General features: G+C 36.2%; 1 protein-coding gene across 3 annotated transcripts in view; it reads left to right on the forward strand.

Moving 5' to 3' along the window:
* Nucleotides 1-25,274, forward strand: part of KCNAB1 (potassium voltage-gated channel subfamily A regulatory beta subunit 1) — a 181,071-nt gene that overhangs the window by 86,403 nt on the left and 69,394 nt on the right. For all 3 annotated transcript variants that reach the window (XM_072408008.1, XM_072408009.1, XM_072408010.1), the window contains exon 2: nt 23,765-23,808. In XM_072408008.1, coding sequence (XP_072264109.1) covers nt 23,765-23,808 — 44 coding nt within the window. The remainder of the gene's footprint in view (nt 1-23,764; nt 23,809-25,274) is intronic.

Below are 25,274 nucleotides of genomic sequence, written 5' to 3' on the forward strand. Positions count from 1 at the left end.
CTTGCTGATCTCACTGCGTATTCATATTGATGAAAGGGCTCCTCAGGCACTAACAAAAACACTAACAAAAATTTTACTTTAAATAAAAGGGTTGTCTGCCCTTTTATGTAAAGTAAAAATTCTGAGTTTAGGTACGCTTTAAATAATGGTAGCTTCCATGTCACTTTGCTATGAGACCGCTGCAGTGGCAGCACTGAGAACCTACTAACAGGGATGACAACATCACACTCAGCAGATTAGAGACTCAAGCCTCTTTCTCAATACAAAATCACCATGAGGTTGGAATACTGTTGTAAATGTTTTCTTCTAGTTATCAATGTTCTTGTATAGCTGCATAACTTCTCCTGTATTGCATGTTCCTTTCCTACCCACATAAAGCGTAAGAATCAGATTATAAAAATTCCTAGTTTGTGGCTCATATAGATTGTTGTCCCAGCTGCCTTTTTTGTTGATATTTATACACAGAGCTTCCAATAAATTTTACTTTTTACTAATCAAACAGAAAATCAAATAAAAACAAAAAACAGAGAACAAGTGGCATAATACGGCTCATGTCATGTGCATCCAGCTTGCATACAACAACCGATGACTTCATAGACTGGTACATATGATCTACACGTAACCGCCTTCTAAACAGTATATGTCTTTCTAAGCTGCATCAGTCTACTTTAAGTTGCTTTTGCATTCCTATTGACATTGCATTTATTCTGATATTGGGAGAAAAGAAGTTGTGGGGTAGTCAAAAGCCCCTCCACACTGGGCCATGCAGAGCTGGTCAGACATTTGAAGATTTCACCAGAATCCTCTGTAGCTCCTTCCTTTTCACCTGTGGAGAACTGACTTATTGTGAGACCCCTTTTCCTTGGTATATTTTTCCCTGGTATAAATATGCCACCCACTTCCATAAATATACACCCACCAATGTCCCTAATCAGTCGCATCACTATGGTTGGTGTCACCAATGGCAGTAACTCATGGTGTCATGCCTGTTCACACTTCATGAATGCGTCTATACCCCGTGGTTATAGATAAAGAGAAAATATGTGGCATGTCATGGGGAAGAGATAAAACATGCAACAAATGTAGCGAATCATGTTGAAACAAGGCATAGCCATAATATTGTGCAGGTTGAGCCACATAATGGGCATAGCCTACATGTATGTAACACAAGGCTACGTACTGTAGTTGTGTAATAATTGTGTGGTTAAAAGTACATGTTTCACACTTGCATATTGCCATGCAAAAATTTAAAAAATACCTAATGCTAAGTCCACTTAAAGTTTGCATTAAAACTTTGCTCCCCTTGAAATGGGGGGAAAGTTTTAAGGCAAACTGTTAGGGGTTAGAACCCTTGTCAGATCTTATATTCCATCTGTGACTCCAATTGGGAGAATTTCTCTTTTACCTTTCTGTTCTGAAACCCATTACTGGGTCCTGGTGGGGGTATCTCTGCAAAGGGCACAAAGACAGCAATAAAATTGATGGGTTATACCCTATCCCCACTAGAAGAATTAATTTTACTGCTGTCCATGTTCCATAGGGATATTTTCATTAACTTTTTTGTGTCTGATACTTATCAAAATAAAAAAAATCGAAGAAAGAAATGCCATTTTTTTCCTTTTAAGATTAGCCCAGCCAGTGTTGTTTAACAACAGGGTCTATTTAAATCCTGTTTAAACTGCCTGAATCATCAATCTATAATTTCCAGTGCACACACATGCCTAAGGGCTCTTACTATCTCTGGTGTAACTGCTAAACCTGCACAGAAGAGCTCATTATCAGTCTAATTCTCTAAACTGTGCCATTAATTGGATCCAATATTATCAAGGTAACACGTGTGTAAGACTTTTTCACATATTCTATACATGTAGCCTCATTATTGATCTACTAGTCAAATAGGAACAGTATAACCAAGTATTGGTAACATTTAGTAATCTTACTCAGACGATTGAACAAATGTACAAAATAAAATTAGGATTGTTTTGTTTTGTTTGAAATGAAAAATTATATTTTTAAAACTATATATGCCAGGAAATCCTTACTTTTCCTTCTGTGCTAAGGTCTATCCCAAATTGTGTTTATTGATGGATATGGCAATCTTAAAATGTTTTAAAACTATTCAAAGGATTACATTACTAGTTTATTCATTTATTTATGCATTCACATAGCACTGTTACCTTCTACATCGCTTCCCAGTGTACTTAGTCATGTCACTTTTAAGGCTAGTAAGTCCTAAGGCTGTTTAACTTAGGATGAATAAAATAAAGAGCCAGTGGCAACTAGACTTCACCATTGTGGATGAATAACTAAAAGTTCTGCTTGGTTTTTAAAAGATATTTGTGCTCAGGGCCCGTTTTCTCATATAGCTAAATTAGGCTGTGGCCTATGGGGCCATGGTAACAAGGGGCAGCATTTGTTCTGGCACCTACACCCCACCTGCATTTCTCTTGCAGAGGTAATGGGGTTCCAAGAAGGTTAGTGGCTACCTAGAATTGACAGGAAAGATTGTTTCTGCGTTTTTACGTTTCTGCATTTTGTTTCAGAAATTGTGAGCAGATAGCAATATTTAACAGTCAAGCACTGTATGATAGCTTTAGTTTTGTGCTGCTGGGGTGGGGGTAAGACACAAGTTCACGACCTAGGGGAGAAAAAAAGTATAAACCTGGCCCTGACTGTGCCACTTTTCGTTCTCATTTTCTAATAAATTAGCTCAGTTGTGTCCAATCAAAACAGTATAGAAGGGTAATAATTGTCAGGATAATATAGAATATATGTGCTCAGGAAAACAGTCAGCACATAAGCCAAAGGCCGTGTATTCATGGCAGTGTTTTTTTTTTTTTACATCATACTACAAGTACATTAATTCTTTTGGTGAAGGTGGCTCCTATTGTAACTGACTCAAGGTAAGTTCTTCAATATGGTGTCCTAAATCCAGCCCACTCACCTAGTCATTTCAACAAAACTCAAAAAGTTATATGTTCATTTAATGTATTTTATGTAAGTTGCTTATCTGTAAACCTTTTGTAGTCATCTAAAAACCCTGCTGCTGGGCACTGCCATCTTGGATGTGACGTTGGCTGCCCCTACAGACTCTACAGGAACCACTAAAAGTAATCATTTAAAATTGTACTTTTACATGAACCTTTAAGGATGGTAAATGGGTCCCCTTACAATGTAACTAATTTTTACTTCAGAACAATCCCCAGTAGGTAAATGTTATATAAATGTTTTTTATGGATTCGTACCTTTTAGTGTTCTATAGAAAATGTTTGTTTCATCATGCCCTTTTGTCAAACCAATTTCTTAATGGGAGGGTTAGCCTTCAGTTTAACTGAGCAATGTGTTCCATTGATTAAAACAGCTGTTTCTGCTTAGTGTAGAACCCGGATCTAACATGGGATCACTGCAAACAGACCCTGACACTGGAGTCAATGTAACTCCAGTGTAGAAGGTACATCATCAGTGGTAGTCCAATGGCCAAACAGAATGTGTACCTTTTATATGTGGTATGGTATATAAATGTTTTAGATGTAAAAGAATTGAAAATTAGAATGGAATTTGCCTTCAAAGGTTCAGCTGTACTGAAGCAGAGACTTGTGTGAATCGTAACGTGTTCTGTCTGAATATATTGAAAGCATGCAGGATGAAGCATGTAGGCAGAAGCAGCAAACAGGTCCAGACTATTTACCGTATTTTTCGCCATATAAGACGCACTTTTTCTTCCCCAAAACTGGGGGGGAAACACTGTGTTAAAAAAACATTAAAAAAACTACTCACCCGATCCTGCGGAGACCGTGCGTCTCCTCTCCTCCTCGCTGCTGGCTGCAGCGTGTGTGTTTCCTCCCGGCTGCAAAGCAGAGCGAGAAGAAGCCGGCACATGCAGAACCCGGAAGCACGCCGGAAGCAAGCTGATCCCTGCTCTAATGGAGTTACTCGGCGGAAAAAACGGTAAGTGATCAGAAGGGGAATTTAAATTGGCACAGGAGGATCAGAAGGGGAATTTAAATTGGCACAGGGAATGGCACATGAGTGATCAGAAGGGGAATAATCTTTAAGAATCTTTTTTTTTCTAGATTTTCCTCCTTTAAAATTGGGTGCGTCTTATATTCCGGAGCGTCTTATACGGCGAAAAATACGGTATATCTAAAATCAATGGTACAAATACAATCTTAATACAATCTTAAAAAAAGACTTTTAGCTGAATTTAACCAAGATTAGCATTGTGTTAATTCTGTCTGAGCAGACTGCTAACATTAGGTGCTGGTATACAGGTCTATGTCCTATCTAAAATTGGCTGTGGGTCCACATCCTTGTTCCTTAGTTTTCAAATTCTGATCACCATTTTTCTAACATCGTATAAATGGAAGGCTGGTCAGATTTATACAGCAGTGATCATTGCTGGTATCATGATACTAATTCTCAAGTTGTGACGAGGAGCTTGGCATTTTTTTCGTCTACCTGGAAGGATTCTTCAGTGCTGAGCTGTGGGTATTTCAGTGAAAGAACAAAGAAAAAACATGAATGTAAAGTATCAGCCCTTTCTGAACACATCCTAGTCTTAAATAGAGTAAAAGGCTATACCAGCATGTTTTAGCTAAAGTTCAGATACAAATCAATAATTATCAAATCAGTCATTAATACTTCATCAAATGTACAGTTATCCACCTCAGGACTATTTCTATTCTTCAGACACTATATCTTTGCCATTGAAGAGGCAAGGTGACAGGGTTTCTTGAATAACTTCTTCGGCATCCTCATCTCATGCAGGCACTTGCTGTCTATAAGCATGCATTGCAGTTATAGTTGCATGATGTTTCTGAAGGGAACTTTCCTGATGACAACAGTGGACTATGTCTTTGAAATGCACATGAACCTTGTATTCAGAAAAGGAAGTAGCACAGGAGGGTCCTGTTATACCCCTAAAATACGATTAACAACTTCTTTGAAAGCTGCAAAATTAAAAATACTGAAAGCAACTTGAATGACAATAAACTATACAATCTTATGTAAGATTTCATGAAATAGGTTTACATATACTTTAGGGGCCTCCAAATTTTGCGGCCACAGCTGTGCTGCACAAGCACATTCTCTGTTTTTATTTTATACTAATGCTTGTGTTTGTAGAGACACAAAGCCTGTAAAATAGATGGAGCCTGTTGTTTAATCCCCTTGACTCTGCTCTAAACAGCAGGGAACTAATAGCAGGGCATGTGATTCAGTGCCAACTCCCCCACACGCTCCCTATGGTGAGCAGATATGACAAGTGAATTAGAAAATACACCAATTTTATTTATACTTGTTTCAGAATGTCTACATTTTTATTTTTGCCCTAGAACAAATTGCAGTCCTGGATATGGAGTAAAGTAGATGATTTTCTGTGTTTAGCTATTTCACTACCTGGCTCATAAAACGTCCTAAATAATTGTAATTTTCTCTGATAGCAAACTTAGTGTATTAAATGTATTTTAATGGGGGACACGTATGTTTTGGCAGTGAATAAACAGTAGTGGGATCATTTCAAGGGTCATTACCAGACAGTGGCAGTTTGTGTCTGAAACCAAAGCTTTGTACAGACACTGGATTTTCGTAGCTCAAACTAACGTTTCTGGTTGTGTTGAGCACAGATCCAGCTTCTGTACGGCTCCCAATGTCATTTAATGATCCATCTTGCCAAATCATTTCCTAATAGGGAAGACGCAGTGGGATGCCTATCCTTCCCTTTCCAAAAAACAGAACAGCGCGTGTTTGTACTATTGTTGTTGGAAACGTTTCCAGCAACAATTATTGCACGTGTGTGTACAGCTTAAATTGAGTTTAAGATCCCTTGTAGTAATTCTCATTATTAGTAGCATAGTTGCCGCCTATCTCATAGTTTAGATATGTGCCAGTGTAGGATTTACTGAAATTCCACACCGGCTAGCTCAGTGTTTTTCAACTTTTTTGAGCCACTGCACATTTTTTTACATTGAAAAAATCCTGCGGCACACCACAAATCAAAAATGTTACAAAATGACACTCTGTAGCTAATTCTTTTGTCTCTAAGAATGAACAAGAAAACTATGTTACCTACTGCCACCCACTGACATGGAAGAGTATTACATTACTCTGCCAGTCACTACAGCACAGACACTCGACAATGGTAATTGGATAATTTCCCACGGTACACCTAAAGATCCCTCATGGCACACTAGTGTGCCGCGGCACAGTGGTTGAAAATCACTGGGCTAGCTTGATTAGGATCCCCATAGCAACTACCTGGGCTGAGGTAGTAACAGCTCCATCCACCATAGTAACACTTAGCAACCATCATTATCCATGGAGAGCTGATGTAGGGTCATATACTGACCATTATAAGTAAACAAAATTGCAGAAGTGTTATTGCATTATTATTACTGTTGCTTAATAAATATTAATGTGATAGAAAATACAAAAAGACAAAGTGCAGAGCAGTCATTAAAGACCAGGCTGGTGAAAAAATACATGCTTCCATAAGACACTGTAAAAAGTTCCATTGAACCAGTCAACAGTTTGCAGGTATAAAGAGTTGAAGTTAGTCAGTTACAATTATTTTTGGGGGATCCTAATTTGGAGTTTTTGTTGTGCAGACATTTTTCAACATTTGAGTAAAGTTTGCAATACTTTGTTTTGTTCATAAAAGTACTTAAATTATCTTTTCTGTGGCCTCTTTACCTATTTTGATATCACAATCTGCTGCTTAATTTGTAAATATTTACACCAGGTATGGCTATATATATATATATATATATATTTGAGCCCCACAAATTTTACCCCTCAACAGATTATTGTTGCAACAGATTATCACAACACATAAGCATTACGCTACATACACACATCAGATAATAGTACCCCATATGTTCAATAGTTGCGATGTCATTGATGAATACCCGATTGAAGAATCTGATGAATGATTGATAATCTGATGAAGTATTGATATACTCTCCAATAACAAAGGGCATAGAGGTGTGCTGCTCACTCATCTTCACCCCTCTCCTCACTCCATAAAACGACTTTGCATGTACAGTGCTTGTTTGTTCATCTGTTACTGTACACAATAAAAAAAAAGATAATTTCCAGTGACAATCAATTGCCGTCTTTTTGTACAGGGCTTTAGATATAGACTTGCTTGGAAGTTTGTAGATAACTTCCCTTTGTTTTCTGTGCTGAAGGTAAAGGTAAGCAGACATAACCTGTGGGAGCCTAATGTACAAGCACAGTTCATTTCCATGGATGTAGAATTACAGCAATTGAACATTACCTTGTATCTGACTTGGAAGAACCAACTAGCTGTAAACAACTGTTGACTTTCAGGAATCATTCAGCAGTCTATTTCCCTGCAATTCATGGAACAGAATACATTTATTTACAATTGCTGTAAAGTTTGCAACCATAATAGAGTGGCAGCAACTTTTGTTTGTGCTGTAGTGTGATCTCATCTTTAAAAGATGGATATGTGTCTTGGTAGGAAACAATCATGATCCTTTGTGGACTGTATCATTTGCATAGAAAAAAACAAAATACCTTTGCAAATGACTAGCTGAACCACTAACAAGTCAAAATTGTATAACTAAATAAATTGCTTAACTTCAGCTTAGCAGGTTTTTGGTGTATGTTTCACCTACCGTGTTTCCCCGATGATAAGGCAGGGCCATCAAATAAGACAGCCCCCCCTTTTTAGGTAAAAATGAAAAAAAAAAAATAAGACAGTGTCTTATCATCGGGGAAACAGGGTAACTGGGAGTTGTGTTTTATAAATTAGTTATAAAACTAGTATTTTGCCCAAGGGTTACCATGACATTTTAATCTATTGTGTCCCTTAGGTGCTGTGTTTTGCACTCCCAGTTTTATTTTTTGCTTTGTAAAGAAAGATATCATACAGAGACTTCACTACATGAACTTTGAGCCCACTGTTCCCCTGACAGGGTGCACTGGGCATGACTTCAGTTAGCTATCAGCCCTTGACTGATTGGCTAAAAATAGGAACCTTAGCCCTGTATTCTGTCATAGAAAATAAAGGAAACATGTTATAATGCAAGATGATACATGGCATAGAAATAGTCCTTCGTCTAGATCCTTCTATTCCTATTGTAAAAACAGGAAAAATGGGGAAATGAGTTCTAGCACCAGTAGTAATTTATTTTCATTTTTCAGAGACTAAAACATGAAACTTCATGTTTATTTTGAGCAAAGCCCCCAATATTTTCCTTATGTAATTTTCTACAATTTTTATAATTAGGCCAATTATATAGATGCAACCAGCAGAAATGGAACCATGTGGAACATTTTATAGCCTGTAGGGATGAGTACTGTTAATGTACAAATGTATTGTACAAATTCAGCAACTTGAACAGAGAAACAACAAAAGATTGCATAAAAGACAACTTTTTAAAAGCCTAACTTCAAGAAAAAAAAATCATGCAACGGAGTTTCTCACACACTAAATGTTTAAGTCATTTTGGCCTGGGGAATAGTAAAAAGGATTTTCTTTTGATTTATCCTTCGATCCCACTCTGTGGGACTGGTCCCCTGAAACCTGTTATCCTAACCCAAGGCTGTTTGTTCAGCACTCACTCTGATGTCATCACCTACAATGCAAGACAAATAGTCCATAACCTGGAGTGTCAGAGAAAAGAGAAGAGCGCAAACTGCCAAAGAATCAAGGTGTAAGGTTAAAAGCCATCTTTAGTATTCACCTGAACAATAAAATTCAAATAATCTACTGCTAGTTTTTAGTAATTATTTTTGGAGATTTGCTTCACTATTCTTTAATAAATTGTGTCAGAGGTGATACAATTGAAAGTCATTTTCAGCACAGCAAGGTTACCGTAAATATTTTCCAACAAATAGAAGCCTAGAATTTGCATATTAAAGTACTTGAGATGAGTACATGTTTAGTTTAAATGCTTAGTTCAGTTTGCATGGGATGCTAAAAGAGAACTCCAAGATTTAGGGAGAGTTTGGTCACATGGTACTGTTTTGGTATAAATGTTTTCTTTCATTCATCCTATTTGCTTGGGGTGTCCAAGTGCAAATCCATATGTTAAGGCAGGTTCACACCTGTCTCTTCAGTGCTCAATTTTTCCTGCAGCTGGCACCTTGCCTGCCTCTTGAGCACTCCCCCAGCAGTGTTGGTTCAAAAGGAACCAGGGTCTGCACAAATGACAGTTGGAAATAGTAAGCAGTACTAGTACCAATACTGCAGCCCCTATTCATTCCAATGGGGGCTGCCAGCATTTCGTGGCATGAGAATGTGATATATGCACCGCAACCTCACTGCCATGTGAAGTTGCCTTAAAGCACCTGTAATTCACAAATGTTCCAGGTTTTGTTTATTTTATGTTACCTTATTGAATGAGCAGTAAAGTTCAATACAAAGAAATAATAAACCAGATAAAAAAAAAAAACAACCACAATAACAGTACGTATAGAGAGAAAAACAGTACATTGACAATTGGTACATAGTCATAGCACATAAGACTTCCTTTTTTATTCACCATTGCTTTATGTCGTCCTGTTGGGGTAGTTAAATAGTGAACCCAGTTGTCAATTGGCACTTACTCTATATGGTGTAAGAATCCATTAAACACAGAAGACTTGGCTGCACAAAGTGTATTTGTTTCCAGAGTTATATACAACTTGGCCACAGCGTTTGCTGCAGACAAATTTATTTCAAACTTAAGGTGCTCTCCAATAGCAAAAATACTCCTCACAGAAACAACATGGGTGCCAGATATATTCCTATTGTGTACAATGACTGTTATAATTACACAGTATTTTTGTAAATGGGATTCCCTTTTCAGCCTGAAAAATATTAGGTGAATGATTTAATATTTTCTAAAAGTAAAGTAAATTTAGATCTGTGGTGTTGATTATTCCCCATAATACCATATTTATAAAGATTATAATATAAAATATTGTTTATTTTATTGCAGGCAGCATAGCATAGCAGTCTAATTCTGCAGATGGGCAGCGGATGTGTATTTTAAGTATAATAATTCTGTCCAATATTCCATAAAATATTCATTGTAAAGTTTTATGTTTAGTAGCGCCCAGTTAATTTAGCCCTTTCCAGTACATTTATTGGTTACTAATATTAATACTAATTAATATAGTTAGTATCATATTTTTGGATCTGGAAATAACTGGAGGGCATTGATTTCAATATCTTACAGCTCAAGCTCTTGCAGTACAGTTTCATTTTCTATGAGATGAACTGAAAGCACGGACAATGTTATCTTCCTTCTGTACAATTCTACCCCGTCCTCTGTTTAATACGCAAAAGGAGAGGACAACGTGTACTGCTAGTTGTTGGTACTGAGCTTCAATAATTACTTACTTTTAGCTGTTCAATAACTACATTGCAAATATTTTAATAGAACTTACTTGGCTTACTTTCCATCTTAGAGATGGAGTGTTTAGAAGGTTTCACTCCAATCACTTTAGAACAAGAAGTAATTTTTTTTTACATGGCAGTATAAGAAAGTTTTTTTTTTTCCTAATGATTAGCCTGAAAAATATCTCTAGCTGGGCACTGTCCTGTAAACATTAATGTATTATGTTTTTTTACAGTGACGTCCCCAACATTTATTCTAGGTATTCAATATCTTTGATATAAACAGACTTAAGAATATTCTTTAAAGATGCTGCTATGTTCTTGTAACTGTATGTTCTGTCACCATGGTTTCTGTAATTTATACATTGCACTGGAAACCATTATTTCTAGTCACTAGGATACTAGTCAATGCAAAATTACTTCGAGTTAAATTTAACAAACACAATTTAAGAACAAAGAAAATGCCTATTGATACTATAATCAAGTACACAAACCAGCTGGCATTTATACTGAATGTAGAATAGTTGAAGTAGACATCTTGATGTTATGGGCAACATCAGAATTTACCTCTGTCATCTACAGGGGTCAAACTTTTTGTAGGTCAGCTGTACGCTGGATATAATAATAAAAAAAATTTCAGTTTTGCCTACAATAAAAAAAAAAATAGCAATACAAACAAGTGAAATGCATTTGCTAGCTCTAGGGAAGTCAGTGGAGTTTTACTTTTTGAGTCAACATTGGAAATACCAGAAAGAGCTGTGGTTCCCCCAAAACATGAGAACCTTGGTAAGAAGGAATGTGTGTTGGTCACTTTAGGTAAAAGGGGAATAGGATAACTTTACTTTGTTTGAAAGTTAAACTTTATATTAAAAAAGGGAATTGCATTTGTGTTTTTAGCACTGAACAAAAACAATGAAAGATAATATACATAAAGGCTCCACATTTGCGTTACTGCAAGCTTTTGTAGAACATCTGTAGAACTGAATGAGATTTCTAAGTATTTGGATGTTTTTCTGCTAATTCAGCACCAACAAAGAGGTAAAATTAGAATTTCATACAATTAAGAAACATTAAATGCTTTTTTGCAGATTCATTTCAAACAACCCCCTGTTATAGCTTTTCTGTGCACCCCCCTCTTGGTAATTTGTGATCTTTTATAAATTGGGCTGGTCCAACAACAGATAAATTGTCAGCAATTTTTGCTAACAATTGTTATGTGTCACACTAATGAACATTTACACTTTCTAGATATTAAACATGGTTCATTTTCCTAATTTAGGGTGAAAAAAACTGTCAGGTGGATTACCAGCGATTTAGTTCAAAGGGCCACAGGAGCAGAAAATTGGAAGATTGTACCTGAGGTCATTAGTGACTGTAACTTTAGCCAACAAATAAAAAGTCAGCTGATTTATTCCAATGGACCCTATGTTGAAATGTATTTGGACTAACTTTATGTAATGCTGAAAAAAGCTTAGTGCTCCTTCATTTTACAAAACCAGAGACATTCCCTTGACATCCTTTTCTGGGTCCTCTCTGCACTAGATGGCCACCTAAAAGAAATTTTAAAAATTTAGTTTTATTATCCATCTAATACATATTGATTCCATTATGTAATCAGAATAAGTAAGGTTTTAAGAAACAAAACCGCTTACCAGTCATAGTATACCACTTTTATGTTTTCAGTAGGTAAAAAAACGGACATGCATAATTTAATGTGACTATTCCCCATTGAGATACTGTATACAGTATGCTGCCCCTGTTTTTTCAGATTGAGATATTCGAGACCTTTAAATAATCTAATTGGATGGGAAGAAGGAGTTCATGGAGACCAGGACCACACGGGTTTGTAGCGTTATGCAGAATATAGTAGGGACTGAGTAAGTCTGCTGAGAATCACACAATGTCAGAATCACGTTGACTTCCTGAACTGCACGGTTCATGCCATCTGCAGACACCAGGACATAACAAACACAAAAAGTGAGGGGACCTGAAAGGGTGAATGCAGAAAACACATGTATGGGAGTAAACGGTGGACAACTACTACTTGAGTGATACCAACAACAATAAAATCAGACAGATGTACTATCCCTTCTCATTTTCTATATGAAGAGAACATTTTTGGTTGACGTTCCAGTAAAGATTATTATATTTTTATTATCTTTCAGAAATATTTTTTTTCCTCCATCTTTTATCTCTGGTAGTGTTTTCATCCATTTTCCAACCTAAACCCTTTTAAAGAGTTTAGGTATGCCAAAAATAAATAATTCTGAAAAAAACTCCTTTTTTCTCATGTATTAAAAGAAATATGTTGTTTAAATAGTTTAATATAATGATAGTGTGCAGTGATGTTGTTGCAAACAATACAATGCTTTTGATGTACTCTTTTTACATAATTGATTTGACTGTCAACTTTGATTTGCCCAGAGGAAGGCTTTTAAAACGCATGTCCCTTTGCCCGAATTTGCATATGACAAGAACATATAAATTTGCTGAACAAATGGCCAGCAGCGACGGTTAGTGATCATATCTCAGTAACATGTGCGAGTAAGCATGCAAGTACATACATACCAAACCTAACAGAACTCGTGAACATTGTCTGCGCGATGGAAATTTTCTCATGGTAGCTTGCTGCAAGCTCTTTTGGACAAATTATCAGAAATATGCTGTGATTCATAAATTATTTTATTGCTTAACTCTCTTATCTGCATGTTTTGAATTCTGATAAGTTCAGGGGGTTCATATTATAAATGTACAATTGTTAAGAATGAGTACAATATGTGTTTTGCACAAAAAAGAGAAAGATAGTACTTTGATACAAATATTACATGCCAAAGTCGGCTTTATAAAAAAATAAAATGTGCTTTTTTTTCTTGAATAAAATTACAGTTCATAAAATATAGTTTAAAACTACATGCCACTGTTTCAGTTAAGTGCAAAAGCCCCTGAATATGGTGTTACCAAACTTGCTTGGGTAGTCAGGAGGACCTACAGAAACAACTGACTTTTTTACAGTTCAGTGGGACAGGACATACAAAGATGTGCAAGCTCCTATTTTTTTCCCAGTAGGTATTATTTTATGCCAACTGTCTTACCTATCAAATCCCTTGTTAATGTTTATCTGATTTTTTTCAAATTACTAAACTCTTTGTCCATTCTTAATCAAGGTGTTCCTAACTTCAAGTCTGTTCCTCCCCACTCTTTGGGCCTGATTTATTAACCTCCCTGGTGGTCTAATTATGTCAGTATTTTTAGTGGTACATTGTTTTGCATGGAAATTAATTTTTACATTGTAGGCCTATAATACTTAGGCAAAACTCACTGAAATATGTCCAATGTTTAATTAATGTAATAATAAACTTTAAATAAGAAAAAACAACAATCTGTTAATACAAAGGTGCATAAAAATACTAAAACATGTAATATAATTCTACAGTAGCAAATATTATATATATATATATATATATATATATTATATAATGATTACTTTGTATTTGATTCAATACAGTTATTTTGTATTGAATCCAATACAAAATAATTAGAATTTTCAGCCACGCCCCCGCACAAACCGACATCACCGGGAACTCCCAGGAGGGAACGTCAGTGCACTCGCCGGCGGAAGATCAGAGGATGAAGATGCATCCCAAGGATGAGATCCGATGGGACCAGGTAAGTGTTTTTTTGTTGTTGTTTAGCTACCCCGCGTGTGGCTTGGGGTTACTGCTTTCAGCTTTTTTTTTTACCCCAAGCCACACTCAGGATTACTACTCAGAAGGTTAAAGCTCTCCAAGGCTGGATAGGATACACTTTCATCAGTAAAGCTGGGTGATCCAGCAAACCTGGAATAGGTTTCCTAAAAGTCATTAGCTATTTGCTAGCAAATGTTTTCAATCCTGGACCAGATCCATTCCAGGTTCGCTGTGTCACCCAGCTTTACTGATGAAAGTGTATCCTCTTCAGTCTTGGAGAGCTTTAATAAATCGGGCCCTTTATGTCTTATCCTTAAGCCTCCTGCCACAATCCTAAACCTTCCTGCCTTCCTGCCCACCTTATCATGTGCCCTTTCTCCTATGTGCTAAGAACATCCCCAACTATAGAGGAGAACTAGCATGCTAATAAAGTCATCCATCTTTTGTTCCTGTAGTCAGCAAGCCCCTAGTATGAGACTGAGAGCCCTGCTTCGCCCACAACATCAATTCTTTTGTCAATTTTTTACAACCCTGCTGAGATTATGAGAACCTAATACAAATACATACTTATTTTTTATTTTTTTTTATACCTAACTGAACTAAAGATTACCTTTTTATATGTGCATGAAGTTTAGGTTTATATCTATTGTGCTATCGATAAATGGTTATATGTTATTTTTATATAATAAAATGCCAGACTAAAGTTTGCACTACTAAAAAAGAGCTTTACTTGTCACAACAAACATTAAAAAAAAAAAAAAAAAAAAAACTTTGAAAAAAGTTTTAACCTATCCTTACTGGAAATGGCCCATACACAATGGCTTTATAGTTTTTCTAGGAACTAAAAATGTGATCCCTTTGTTGGTCTTGTTGGCCATTGATCAATACAGTTACACAAAGTAATGACAAAACTTTTTTAGTTGATATAAAACTGACAGTCTTGTCATGGAGTTTCAAAAATACAAGATTGAAGATACTTTATAAAATAAAAATCAATTTCCTTCCACAATTGTGATGCTGTCTTTGCAGTCTGCAGGGGGCAGGAACAGAATGTGCAAAGTGGCAACTGTGAGCACACAGGAAATGAGAACTGAATAACAAAAGCTTGAGCCAGGAAAATTCCTAAAGAATTATGTTCATTAGTGTTATAAGTATAAAAAATTCATAATGAGCTTCACAGATTCGAAACCGGATTGTGCTCCTATGCTTTGTTATAGATATAAATTGTGCTTAGACAATGTGGTCAAATGATCACATTAGGTGCACCAATTTAGCAGCTTAATTGTGAGTCCAGGTGAAATGAGATGTGATTTTGTAAAATGTCTGTGCTCAATATTAGATACAAGATAGTAATAATAATAATTTAGTATAGTGGCCAAGCACATTTGGCCCATGAAACAGATTTTCTGCAACCAGTTTGGATCTATACCCTGGTTGCTATTAGAATTTGCCTTGTTCAGCTCTATGGTTAGGCTGTAAGAAACCATTCACATTGATCCCACCATTTAGTCTGTAAAAATCTGCTCGTTAGCACTTATGAAGTATGTCTACTCAGAGGAAGTATAATTATTATGCTAATGCATAATTCAATATTGACTTTATGAGATATTTTTGAATCACGCTACTTATAACCTCTTTGGAAATCTGACAGTTTTCTTCAAAATTCTGCCAGTGTGTCAGTCACAGGGATTTTCAAGGAAGTGTACAAATCTCTGCAGTCATTTTTTGACTGATTCTTTACCTTCAGAGAGAATTGAATCAATTTGTTGTGCCAGAGAATAAATGTAAGGTCATACTAAAAGCAATAGTATGACAATCGCAAAACATTCAGGCCTTTGTGATTGTTTGCCAGTCTAACTACAAAACTTAAGCTGTATAACTTACAGTGTACAGCGCCCGTTGCCCATCGTCCGAACGACCATCCTGGTGGATCCATGGACGATGAATGATCCTAATGGAAGGGAAGGTGGAGAGCACGCAGTGGGGTGCCGCTTTGTCATTCTCACCCTCCCCATAGAGCAGAACGGGGCTGTACAGAGCTCGTTCATAGATCGTGCAGTCCTTAGTCGTTGGAAAGGATCGTGAAAGATCCTTTCCAAAGACAATAATTGCAAGTGTGTATGTAGCTTTAGATATCCCTGATCTTTAGTTACTTGAACAATTATAGTAATAACATTAATTCCTGCATAATAGATATGCTAATGTTTTAAGATTTTAAAATAGCTTCTATCAGTCATGTGGGGTTTCCCTCCCTTTATACATAAAGGAAGTCTGTCTACATACCAGACATTACAAGAGAGTTAAACCTAAGGATTGTGCCCAGGGGACTTTTCTCAACAAACCCATGCCCCTTTTTGGGTTTCTTGATAAAGACTGGGCATTCCATTGACCACATGCCCAAGCCTATTGCCATAGGGTCAATGCTATAGCCATAAACAAGATGTAAAATACACATTAGGCATCAACAGGAGTGAGATATTTATTACTGGATTTTTAACCCCCAACTTTTTTGCCATGAACTAGAAATAAACATGTTATTCCAGTTTTAGAGATTAATTTAGAAGATTTGCAGCAAGGGCAATAAACCATATAATATTTTTAAGGTAATATAAAATTGTTAATTAGATCCCAGTGGTCTGCTTGGTGTTTTTCTGTACATAAATAGGCCCTGGGGAAAGCTGTTCTTTGTAACTGTCACAATGTACTGTGTGCAGATACAAGGGATTTTATTCTGGTACCTGCTGTAGGCGAAGGGATATGTTTTTCACTAAATTTAATCTATGATGGACAATATATTAAATAGCACTTTTATTACTACCTTAGTGCTGATTTCATCAAATACTTAGTGTTCTCTAATAATGAAGTCAGCAGATCTCACCATATTCCATTATCTCCTTTACTGAATAACTATTTCTAGATATAATTGTACTTCAGGAACAAACCTCTCAACAGTTTCATATTTTTGTAATAGAAGATTAGGAGTAAATATTTAGTTAACTTTTTTATATTTATGCCTACTTTTTAAACATATTTTTTTTAATTTGTTTTACCCATGGTAGGGTTATTGTTGCAGTTCAGTGGTACATTGCAAAAAATATTAAAGCAGCGAATAATATTATTGTATAAAGTATTTTTCTAAGGCTTCCCTCCCAGGGGACCAGTAGATACATATTGCATTCTTATAGTCTCCAAATGGGTTTTTCTTACACATTTTATGTAGATGTACAGGAATAAAAATCTTGGATTGACTGTGGGAAAGAATTGCATAGAGCTGGAGCCACTTGAAAAAATGCAGATGCACCATGTTTGTTAGTGAATCATCATGCAAATCATTAAGTTTGATGAATGTGCGGAGGTGTATGGTCTAAGTAGTTCATCCAGGTATTTGGAATCGAAAAAGTATGTGCTCATATATGGTCAACATAACATAGAGATCATACATAACACTAACCTACATTTCTTATAAAATGATTATAATTGTGAGCCAAGAAGGTCCGTGACATAATTTGCTCGTAAAATAAGTTAAAGTTCCAGTATTCTTTTGAAAATGTATTTTAAATGTATAAAAAAAGAGCAAAACAATCCTACCAAGACTTGTATTTAATTGGTTCCTGTCCTGCAATACACTCAGTCCCCTTTCTTTACCATCACAGATCTTTTTCCTCCCACGTGTGCTTTTCTCGGAGGTCCACAACAAGTCTGTCCCAGTAGCATTTGTCAGCTTTATACAATGGGTGTTTTTTTTGCCCTGTCAGCAAAATCAAGTGTCAATTGTTATTCAGCAATGCAGTATTTCGGCACCTACTAGATTGTAAGCTCTTTGGGGCAGGGTCCTCTCCTCCTGTATCACTGTCTGTATTAGCCTGTCATTTGCAACCCCTTTTTAATGTACAGTGCTGCCTAATATGTTGGCGCTATATAAATCCTGTTTATTATTAGTAATAAAATTAATAATAAGCAGATGCGTAAAGGTAAAGTATCTCAGTTTTACCTTTATTGTGATTGAAAAGTGTTATCCAACACCTGCTGTATATGCTGGTAACACCAGAGGCTGTCATTGTTGGATGATTAGATTGTGTATTGAAATGCCAGTTACAAAGTTAAAATAAGCCTGCTGAAGAACATTTTATAATGATGTCTTATTAAAGTATATATGGATTTAGTTTACAGGATTGGGTGGGAGTTACAGAACTATCAGATAGAACAGCCAGCCTCCTGACTTGACTTTCCGTGACTTGTCCTTGCCCCCAGCCTGTAATTTTGACCTCATCATAGATCAGAATGTTGTTGTTTTTTGTTATTTGGGATTCTGCGTTCAGGTTTTAGGTTGATTTCTTCTGGCCATATATATCTTCCTGTTTATTATCTCCAACATTGTATATTAGGTTATCTAAACCAAACCTAATACTGTGCTGCATATCACCCCCAGTCTTTTTTTTCCTTATTACCAATGGATCATGCCAGTGGCAATGTTCCCTCTCTGCACTCACGTGCATGTTTGTAACTTGGGCTGCCTTCTGCTCCCCACAATCCAGTTACATAGGAAGATGTTGTTCTTTAGATCACAGAAATAACTGGAAGGATTGATGCAAATAAAACTGGGTAGCATGGTTGGCTCTGTAGCTAGCACCTTTGCCTTTGCAGTCCTAGGTTATAGGTTTAAATCTTGGCCAGGGCACTGTCCATGAGGAGTTTGCATGTTCTCTTCCTGTTTGTGTGGATTTCCTCTGGGCACATTGGATTGCTCTCACATTCCAAAATCATACCGTTAGGATAATTGTATTCCTCTCAAAATTGGCCTTAGACTGTGGTAATGGCATATGACTATGGTATGGACATTGTGAGCCTCTCTGAGGGACAGTTAGTAATATGTTGGCGCTATATAAATACAAGTAAATAAATATATTTACATGGACACTAGGATTATAGCAAGACCTCAGGTATTTTTCTGTATGTATGGGAAACACTATTAAGAAAAAAACTAGGCCACCACATACTGTATGAGCTACAATACTGGTGAGCTACAATATATTATATTTTGGGCGTTCGATAATTTTTTTGGTGGACCTGACACCTCTGTTTATGGGAGTGGGCAGGACCTCCACAAGGGACATTGGCGCTGATATAGACATTTTGCAAAGCTGAGTTAAAGGGTGGACATTTTTGCTTCCACACATCATCTAACATTAATTCTGGAAGCATATTTAGTACGAAATATATATTGTGTATTATGCCATTTTACAAAACTTTGCCGATTACATTAATTTGTGTTTCCAACCTCCATCCAAGGATTATTTAACGCTTGAATACTAAAGCACAAAATAACTAATGTACAGATGAAATCAGCATGGGCATTTTAGAAATCATGCATTGTGCCATAATATGATGGCAAGATGGATCTGAAACAGCAGCCCTTAGTCATGTGTCCCTGCCGGTTCTCTTTCTGTGTGAACTATGGTGTCCCTTGGAACTAGAAAACAGCATTATTCACTAAATGCACAGTCTAGTTCCCAAAATTTGTGTTTTCACATGCCAGTAAAAAACTAAAAATTAGGCTCTTGTCCAAATGTTGGCTGTAAAACCAGAACAATTACATTTTGTGTAATCTGATATTTAGGGCATGTGTGGCTTAAGTTTTTAAACATGGGTTTTGTTTGGGAAATTACATTAAAAAAAGAATACTTTGTTTTCATATTGATTGCATCAGTGGATATTTTGCATATTCCTTTAAAGTGAAAGACTGCAATGCTATATTACCACTGCACATAATACTACTAAATGACAATGTTACCTACTAAAGCAAGTGGCATTCTAGTACTTGATATTACCATCCTGTCACTTGGCTATACCCAATACCTACATTATGTCATACTGAGAGCAATTATTGCAAGTAGCATACACAACCCATCTCATGCAGTGACAATTACTTGAATTATGATGTTAGTGGTGAAATGTATTCTAATGCAAACAAACATAAAGGGCTAAAATGAGTGGATGCATTGGACCAAACTTCATATCCCTTTTCTAAAGCCTTTTTCCCAATTCTATGAGTCTCAGACCTCAATATGCACTCTTGTCCAACTCAAACCATTGTGCGATAGCTTTGCTGCACAAATTACATTTTCCAAGTTTAATCAAAGGAGATACAGAGCATTGAAAAAAAAAGTCTCTTGCACCAATTGTCTCCTCTGGTGTTGGAGGCAAGAAAATGAATGGACTCCCACCTTTTATCTGTAATATTAAGCGCTCTTATCACAGCTCCATATGCAGCAAAAATATCTTTTCTCTGACCTCAAATCAGGTCAACCACTCTATCCAAACAGCTGGGCCTTGCTCTTGGCTTTTGATGGCCTGGCACTTGCTTTCAGTAATACAAAAGGGAAAAGTGATTTAGCTAAACCCTTTCAAAAAACTCAGGAAGATGTTCATACAGATGTCTTGGTTTATTAAACAAACTACTAACGTTGGAATTGACATATTAAAATGTACAGGCTGTTCACTTAGCAATGTGAATTTACAACTAGCTTAGTAAATAAAGTGAGGCCCATAACTGTACATAGGCGCAGGGGCTGCATGGCAGGGTGTGAGGCCCCAGCACAGGGTAAGGAAGGGGTTATGTGGTCCGAGGAGTGTAGGGAGGAGCAGTACTAGCATGATGGTTGAGGAGGAGGTGATTAGGAAGAGGGGGATACAGTAGAGGAGTACAGATTATGCCTTCTGAGACCTGCAGCCTGGTTGTTAAGGTTTAAAACAGGGATGTTGCAATGTTAATGTTAAAGGGGGTTAATTTTGGTTAATTGGGTATAATGGTTAATACGATTAATAAATGTAATTGTGCTTGGCTTGCTTGTTATTTATTTGTTGGTTATTTAAGATTTATATTTTGTTATTCATTTAATTGTTGTAAAGAAAACGTCTGCTTACCAGCCAATTTAAGTGCAAATTGGTGTCTGTGTACTTTTGGGAGGGGGGGGTTGGTTGGTAAGCAGGTTGGGGGTTGTGGGGAGGTAGACATGGGGAATAGTAACAGTTATGTGCAAGGGCTGACAGGTCCGAGCCACCCTGGTCATGTAATGTCATATCGCCTTCAATCATGCAGTGATGTGCAGGTATACATTTCACCTAGAAAGGGTTTGAACTTCACGTAATTGACTAGCCTAACACTCCTCTCTCTCTCCTCTCTCACTCATATTCTGTAGGTAAAATCTGCGCATAATGTACAAGCACATATTCAGATTTCTGTATAAGCTGGTTCTCTTTAATCCTGATAAAACCCTCATTCAATGTCCTGGGGAAAGAAATGCATGTTAATAATCAAAATAATAGGAGATCAAGAAAGAATGGATGGCAGCATTATTAATTTAAATGTATGAATATGGTTTTTATAACGCTAGAATAAAAATAGGTTGTCTGTGTTTTTTTTTAAACTTTTAAAATATTGGATAGTGGGAGCTCCAGCAAGACTAATTTGTCATCACTCTTATTGAGATACTAAAATAAAAAACCTATGCAGAATCTTGTTTACCAGCTGTACAATAAGCAACTGGGATCTTTATATCTTGAGGTTGCATACTTTTCATTTTAATCAATAAAGATCCTATTATTTCTGGATCAAGAATATTGTTACATCCTGTGGATGTCATAGGGGCAGAGTCACATATGAAGCCCTTTTGATATAAATATTTATAAATTCTATTTGCAAAGCATTGTAGCAGTATGGAATTAGGAAAAGGGAAATGATTATACTAAGCACTTGATGAGCTAATATCCTGGCACCTTTGTGATAAATGTCACAGGTTATACTGGTATATATTTCTATTACTTCTGTATCTGCGAACATCTAAACCCGCCAGTATCACTTAACTCGCAGAGAGCTGATGTAGATGATGCTTTGGAAAAAAATGCTGAACATATGCTGCTGAGAGCAAATGACCTAAAGGTTGCAAGCTATAAAGCCAATCACCTTGCTTCGAGCACTCTTCATTGCTGAACTTTAAGCCATAAGTATGTAAGACTTGCAAAAGCCACAGGGCAATGCACATTAATGTTAATTCAAGGGGCTGTCGTTGGCAATAGGATGAAGGGTGCTGGAATACATCCCAGGAGTTTGCCTCTGGTATGTCGTTGCCCCATAACTTCTCTTGGGTAACAATGTCAGGAGTAAAGCAGATGTAAATCAGAAAAGAAATGCATTTAAAAAGAAAAAGGTTGGAAGTTTTCTGGCTCCAAGCTCTTCAAATCTAATATTATTTCGAAAGTCTCCTCTATTACTTTATTATGTCATAAGAAAACATCAATCAATATCTCTGGTTCACTGAATGATCTAACATAACCTCTGTCAAGTTCAATTATTTCTTCCCACAAAATGTCTCTATGCACAATTCACAGTGGAATATGCTTGTTCTCTGCTTGTCTCAATTTAACTTACATGTCTTTTTCTTTCCTTTCGTAATTGAAGATTTTTCGGTGCGTGATCTTTTGTCTCCGTAGTCTTTTAGTAATAGCACAGAAAGATATTTCTTTTTGTATCATAATGTTATAATAGTGGAGAGTGTTATTGCTTTGTGTATCATTCTTTTAACAGCATGATTAGCTCCAGTTTATAGCATGTTCCTGACTGTGCCAAGGCAGATCTCATTTTAAAGCATTCACTTATGTGCAGTTTAAGTCTCCTGTATAAAACAGATGTAGCAAAATCATCACTTCATTATGGGTGTCAGATAAATATATTGGGACCTAGGTGGAGATCAACTCCAAAAACTTCCATCTGCTGAAGCTCATCTTTTTCGTGCTCATAGTTCTGACATATAAGATTAGTAATAGTATAAAAAAAAGTATAAAATCATTAGTAATTTCAACAATAAACTTGATTGTTAAAAAGCCTTGTGTTCCTTATGGGTTAGGAGCAAGAGTACTGATGAGTGTATGCTATGTTGTCCTCAGACTGTTCGAGGTGGACATATATTTGAAAGCTTAAGATTTAAGTTGTATCTCCATCCTACAGCTGGAGACTACACATGTCTAACTGATCAGCCAAGACAATCATACAATTATCAGGAAACAAAAATGTTGTGTCTGTACATTTCTTTAGTTGCAGCAGGAAGGTTTTTAGACCTAAGAATTCATGTCCCACTAACACAGTTTCTGAAAGGTGTTAGAAGAATCAATTGAAAATTTTGGTTTTAGGTGGACTATTTTTTTAAATGGAATTGTTTATGGTTCCATAACTTAGTAGAAAGGAGTACAGAAATTTTGTTGGATTGATGACCTCTTCCGGCAAATGTCAGAAATGCTTAGCTACATACAGGTGCAAGATCACTTTTTCTGAAAACAATCATTCGTGATCTTTTCCAGCAACAGTATGCATAAACAAGCGTTGTACAGAAAACACTATCCATTCAATAGACAGGGGAGGAGATGGAACAGCAGCGAGGGTGCACTCTTTGCCACTGTGACCTCCTCCATAGGAATTACAAGCAGTGATTAGCTGTTGAGCATTCAGTGATCTGGCAGGATGGATCACTAGATGAGCTCGGGGAAGGGCTGTAAAAGATGATCACAAACATCCACAAATTTGGGTGAAAATCTGCCATTTGTTTGTAGTTCCAAACTAAATATTTTTAGCATAACAGTTTGAAATTTTATACATAATAATTTTATTTATATAATAATCAAAATTTGATTTATGTACCTGAATAAGTAACATTTTCATATAGTTTACCTGCAGGAATCTTGGGAAATCAGGACTCCGAGTATCTTGCCTAGGACTTGGTACGTTTTGTTATATTTATTAGAATTTTACAAACTTAAGCATCATTGTAAAGAATTACTGCTGGGGAGTGTCTCATCATTTCCAATTTGATTAAATCTTTGCAGTGTCTGATAATTTACTTACATCTTCCCATGTGGTGAAATGATTAGTTAGTTGTATGCTGTTTGCCATAGTTAAATCTCTGTATTCCTATAATTAATTAACACTAATTCCAGTATTGGTTATCACTTCAAATACTTTGAATGTATTTGAAAATACATTGCAAAGAAACTTTTCATTTTAATTTGACACAAAGGCAGCTTCAGCTTAATTGTGTGTTCAAACATCATTGTGTTATTTAATAAGTTAATGCTTTTTAAAATCTTTTTGTAATTAGGTACAATTTGATTCCATTATAAAAATCTATGCAGATGAATTGTAAAATAATAAATGAATCTGTATTATATTACATTCACAATTTATATTCTGGTGAAATAAATATTTACAATAAAGTGGTTAAAAAAAAGGAATGGTTTTACTGTTGTGTATTATAAACCCAGTTAGCTGTAATGGAAATATATACATAAGCAACACAGTTTTTTTTCTTTTTACCCTTTTATTTATTACAAAATATCCCTAAACTGTTTTATATCTGTGGCATAATAGCTTGTGTGTTTTGGGAGAGGTTAAGTGTTAAAGAGACCCTTGCAGGTACAAGCACAGAAAAACCAAGTATCAACTAATGTCCCTTCTGCAATAAAAACCTGCTTGCCTGTTGTCAATGTTTTGTAAAATGTACAATGAGCTGTGCATATGTGCAAGTCAGTGTATTGTAACAGCATGACTGGCTGCTGGGTATGAATGTATTATAATGTGCATGCAAGGGGCCAAACAAGATGGCAGCAAATCCTGAACCCATAAGAGGACAGAGTAAAGATATTACCTGATTTAGTTTAAGATGTGCTTTATGGGATAGGTTTAGGTATAAATTTTGGGAAAGGGGAAAGTGTTAAGTGCTCATTTTAGGGGATATGTGCTTAGTGTTCAGCCAATGGTTGATATGATTTACATGGATGCTTTAATGTAGTGGATACTTTTTTTTTTTTACAAAGTTACATAATTTTCATTTGTTTACCAAGTCGGTCGCCCATGCTGAAAACCACCTCTGCTAGAATACCAATGCCAAGAACTCATTGATAGTGGACCGCTTTATACAGATCAATCCTTCTGACAAATACTGCAACTGGCATATCAAAGGACCTGATCTCCACTCTAAGTATCATTTGGGCCCTTTATGGTAATACAGCAGATTACATAATTTGCTTTTTAATTGTTACCTGATAAAAAAAAAACATATACATTTGCTGTATGCACACAAAGGGTTCATCTTCATTAATTTATATTGTTAACTATCAAAAATCTTTTTAATGGCTATATTATGTCATAAGTGTGATAATACCCACACATTGAACTTCTTTTGAAATTA

Source organism: Pyxicephalus adspersus, chromosome 4, assembly GCF_032062135.1.
Source record: "Pyxicephalus adspersus chromosome 4, UCB_Pads_2.0, whole genome shotgun sequence".
NCBI lineage: Eukaryota > Metazoa > Chordata > Amphibia > Anura > Pyxicephalidae > Pyxicephalus > Pyxicephalus adspersus.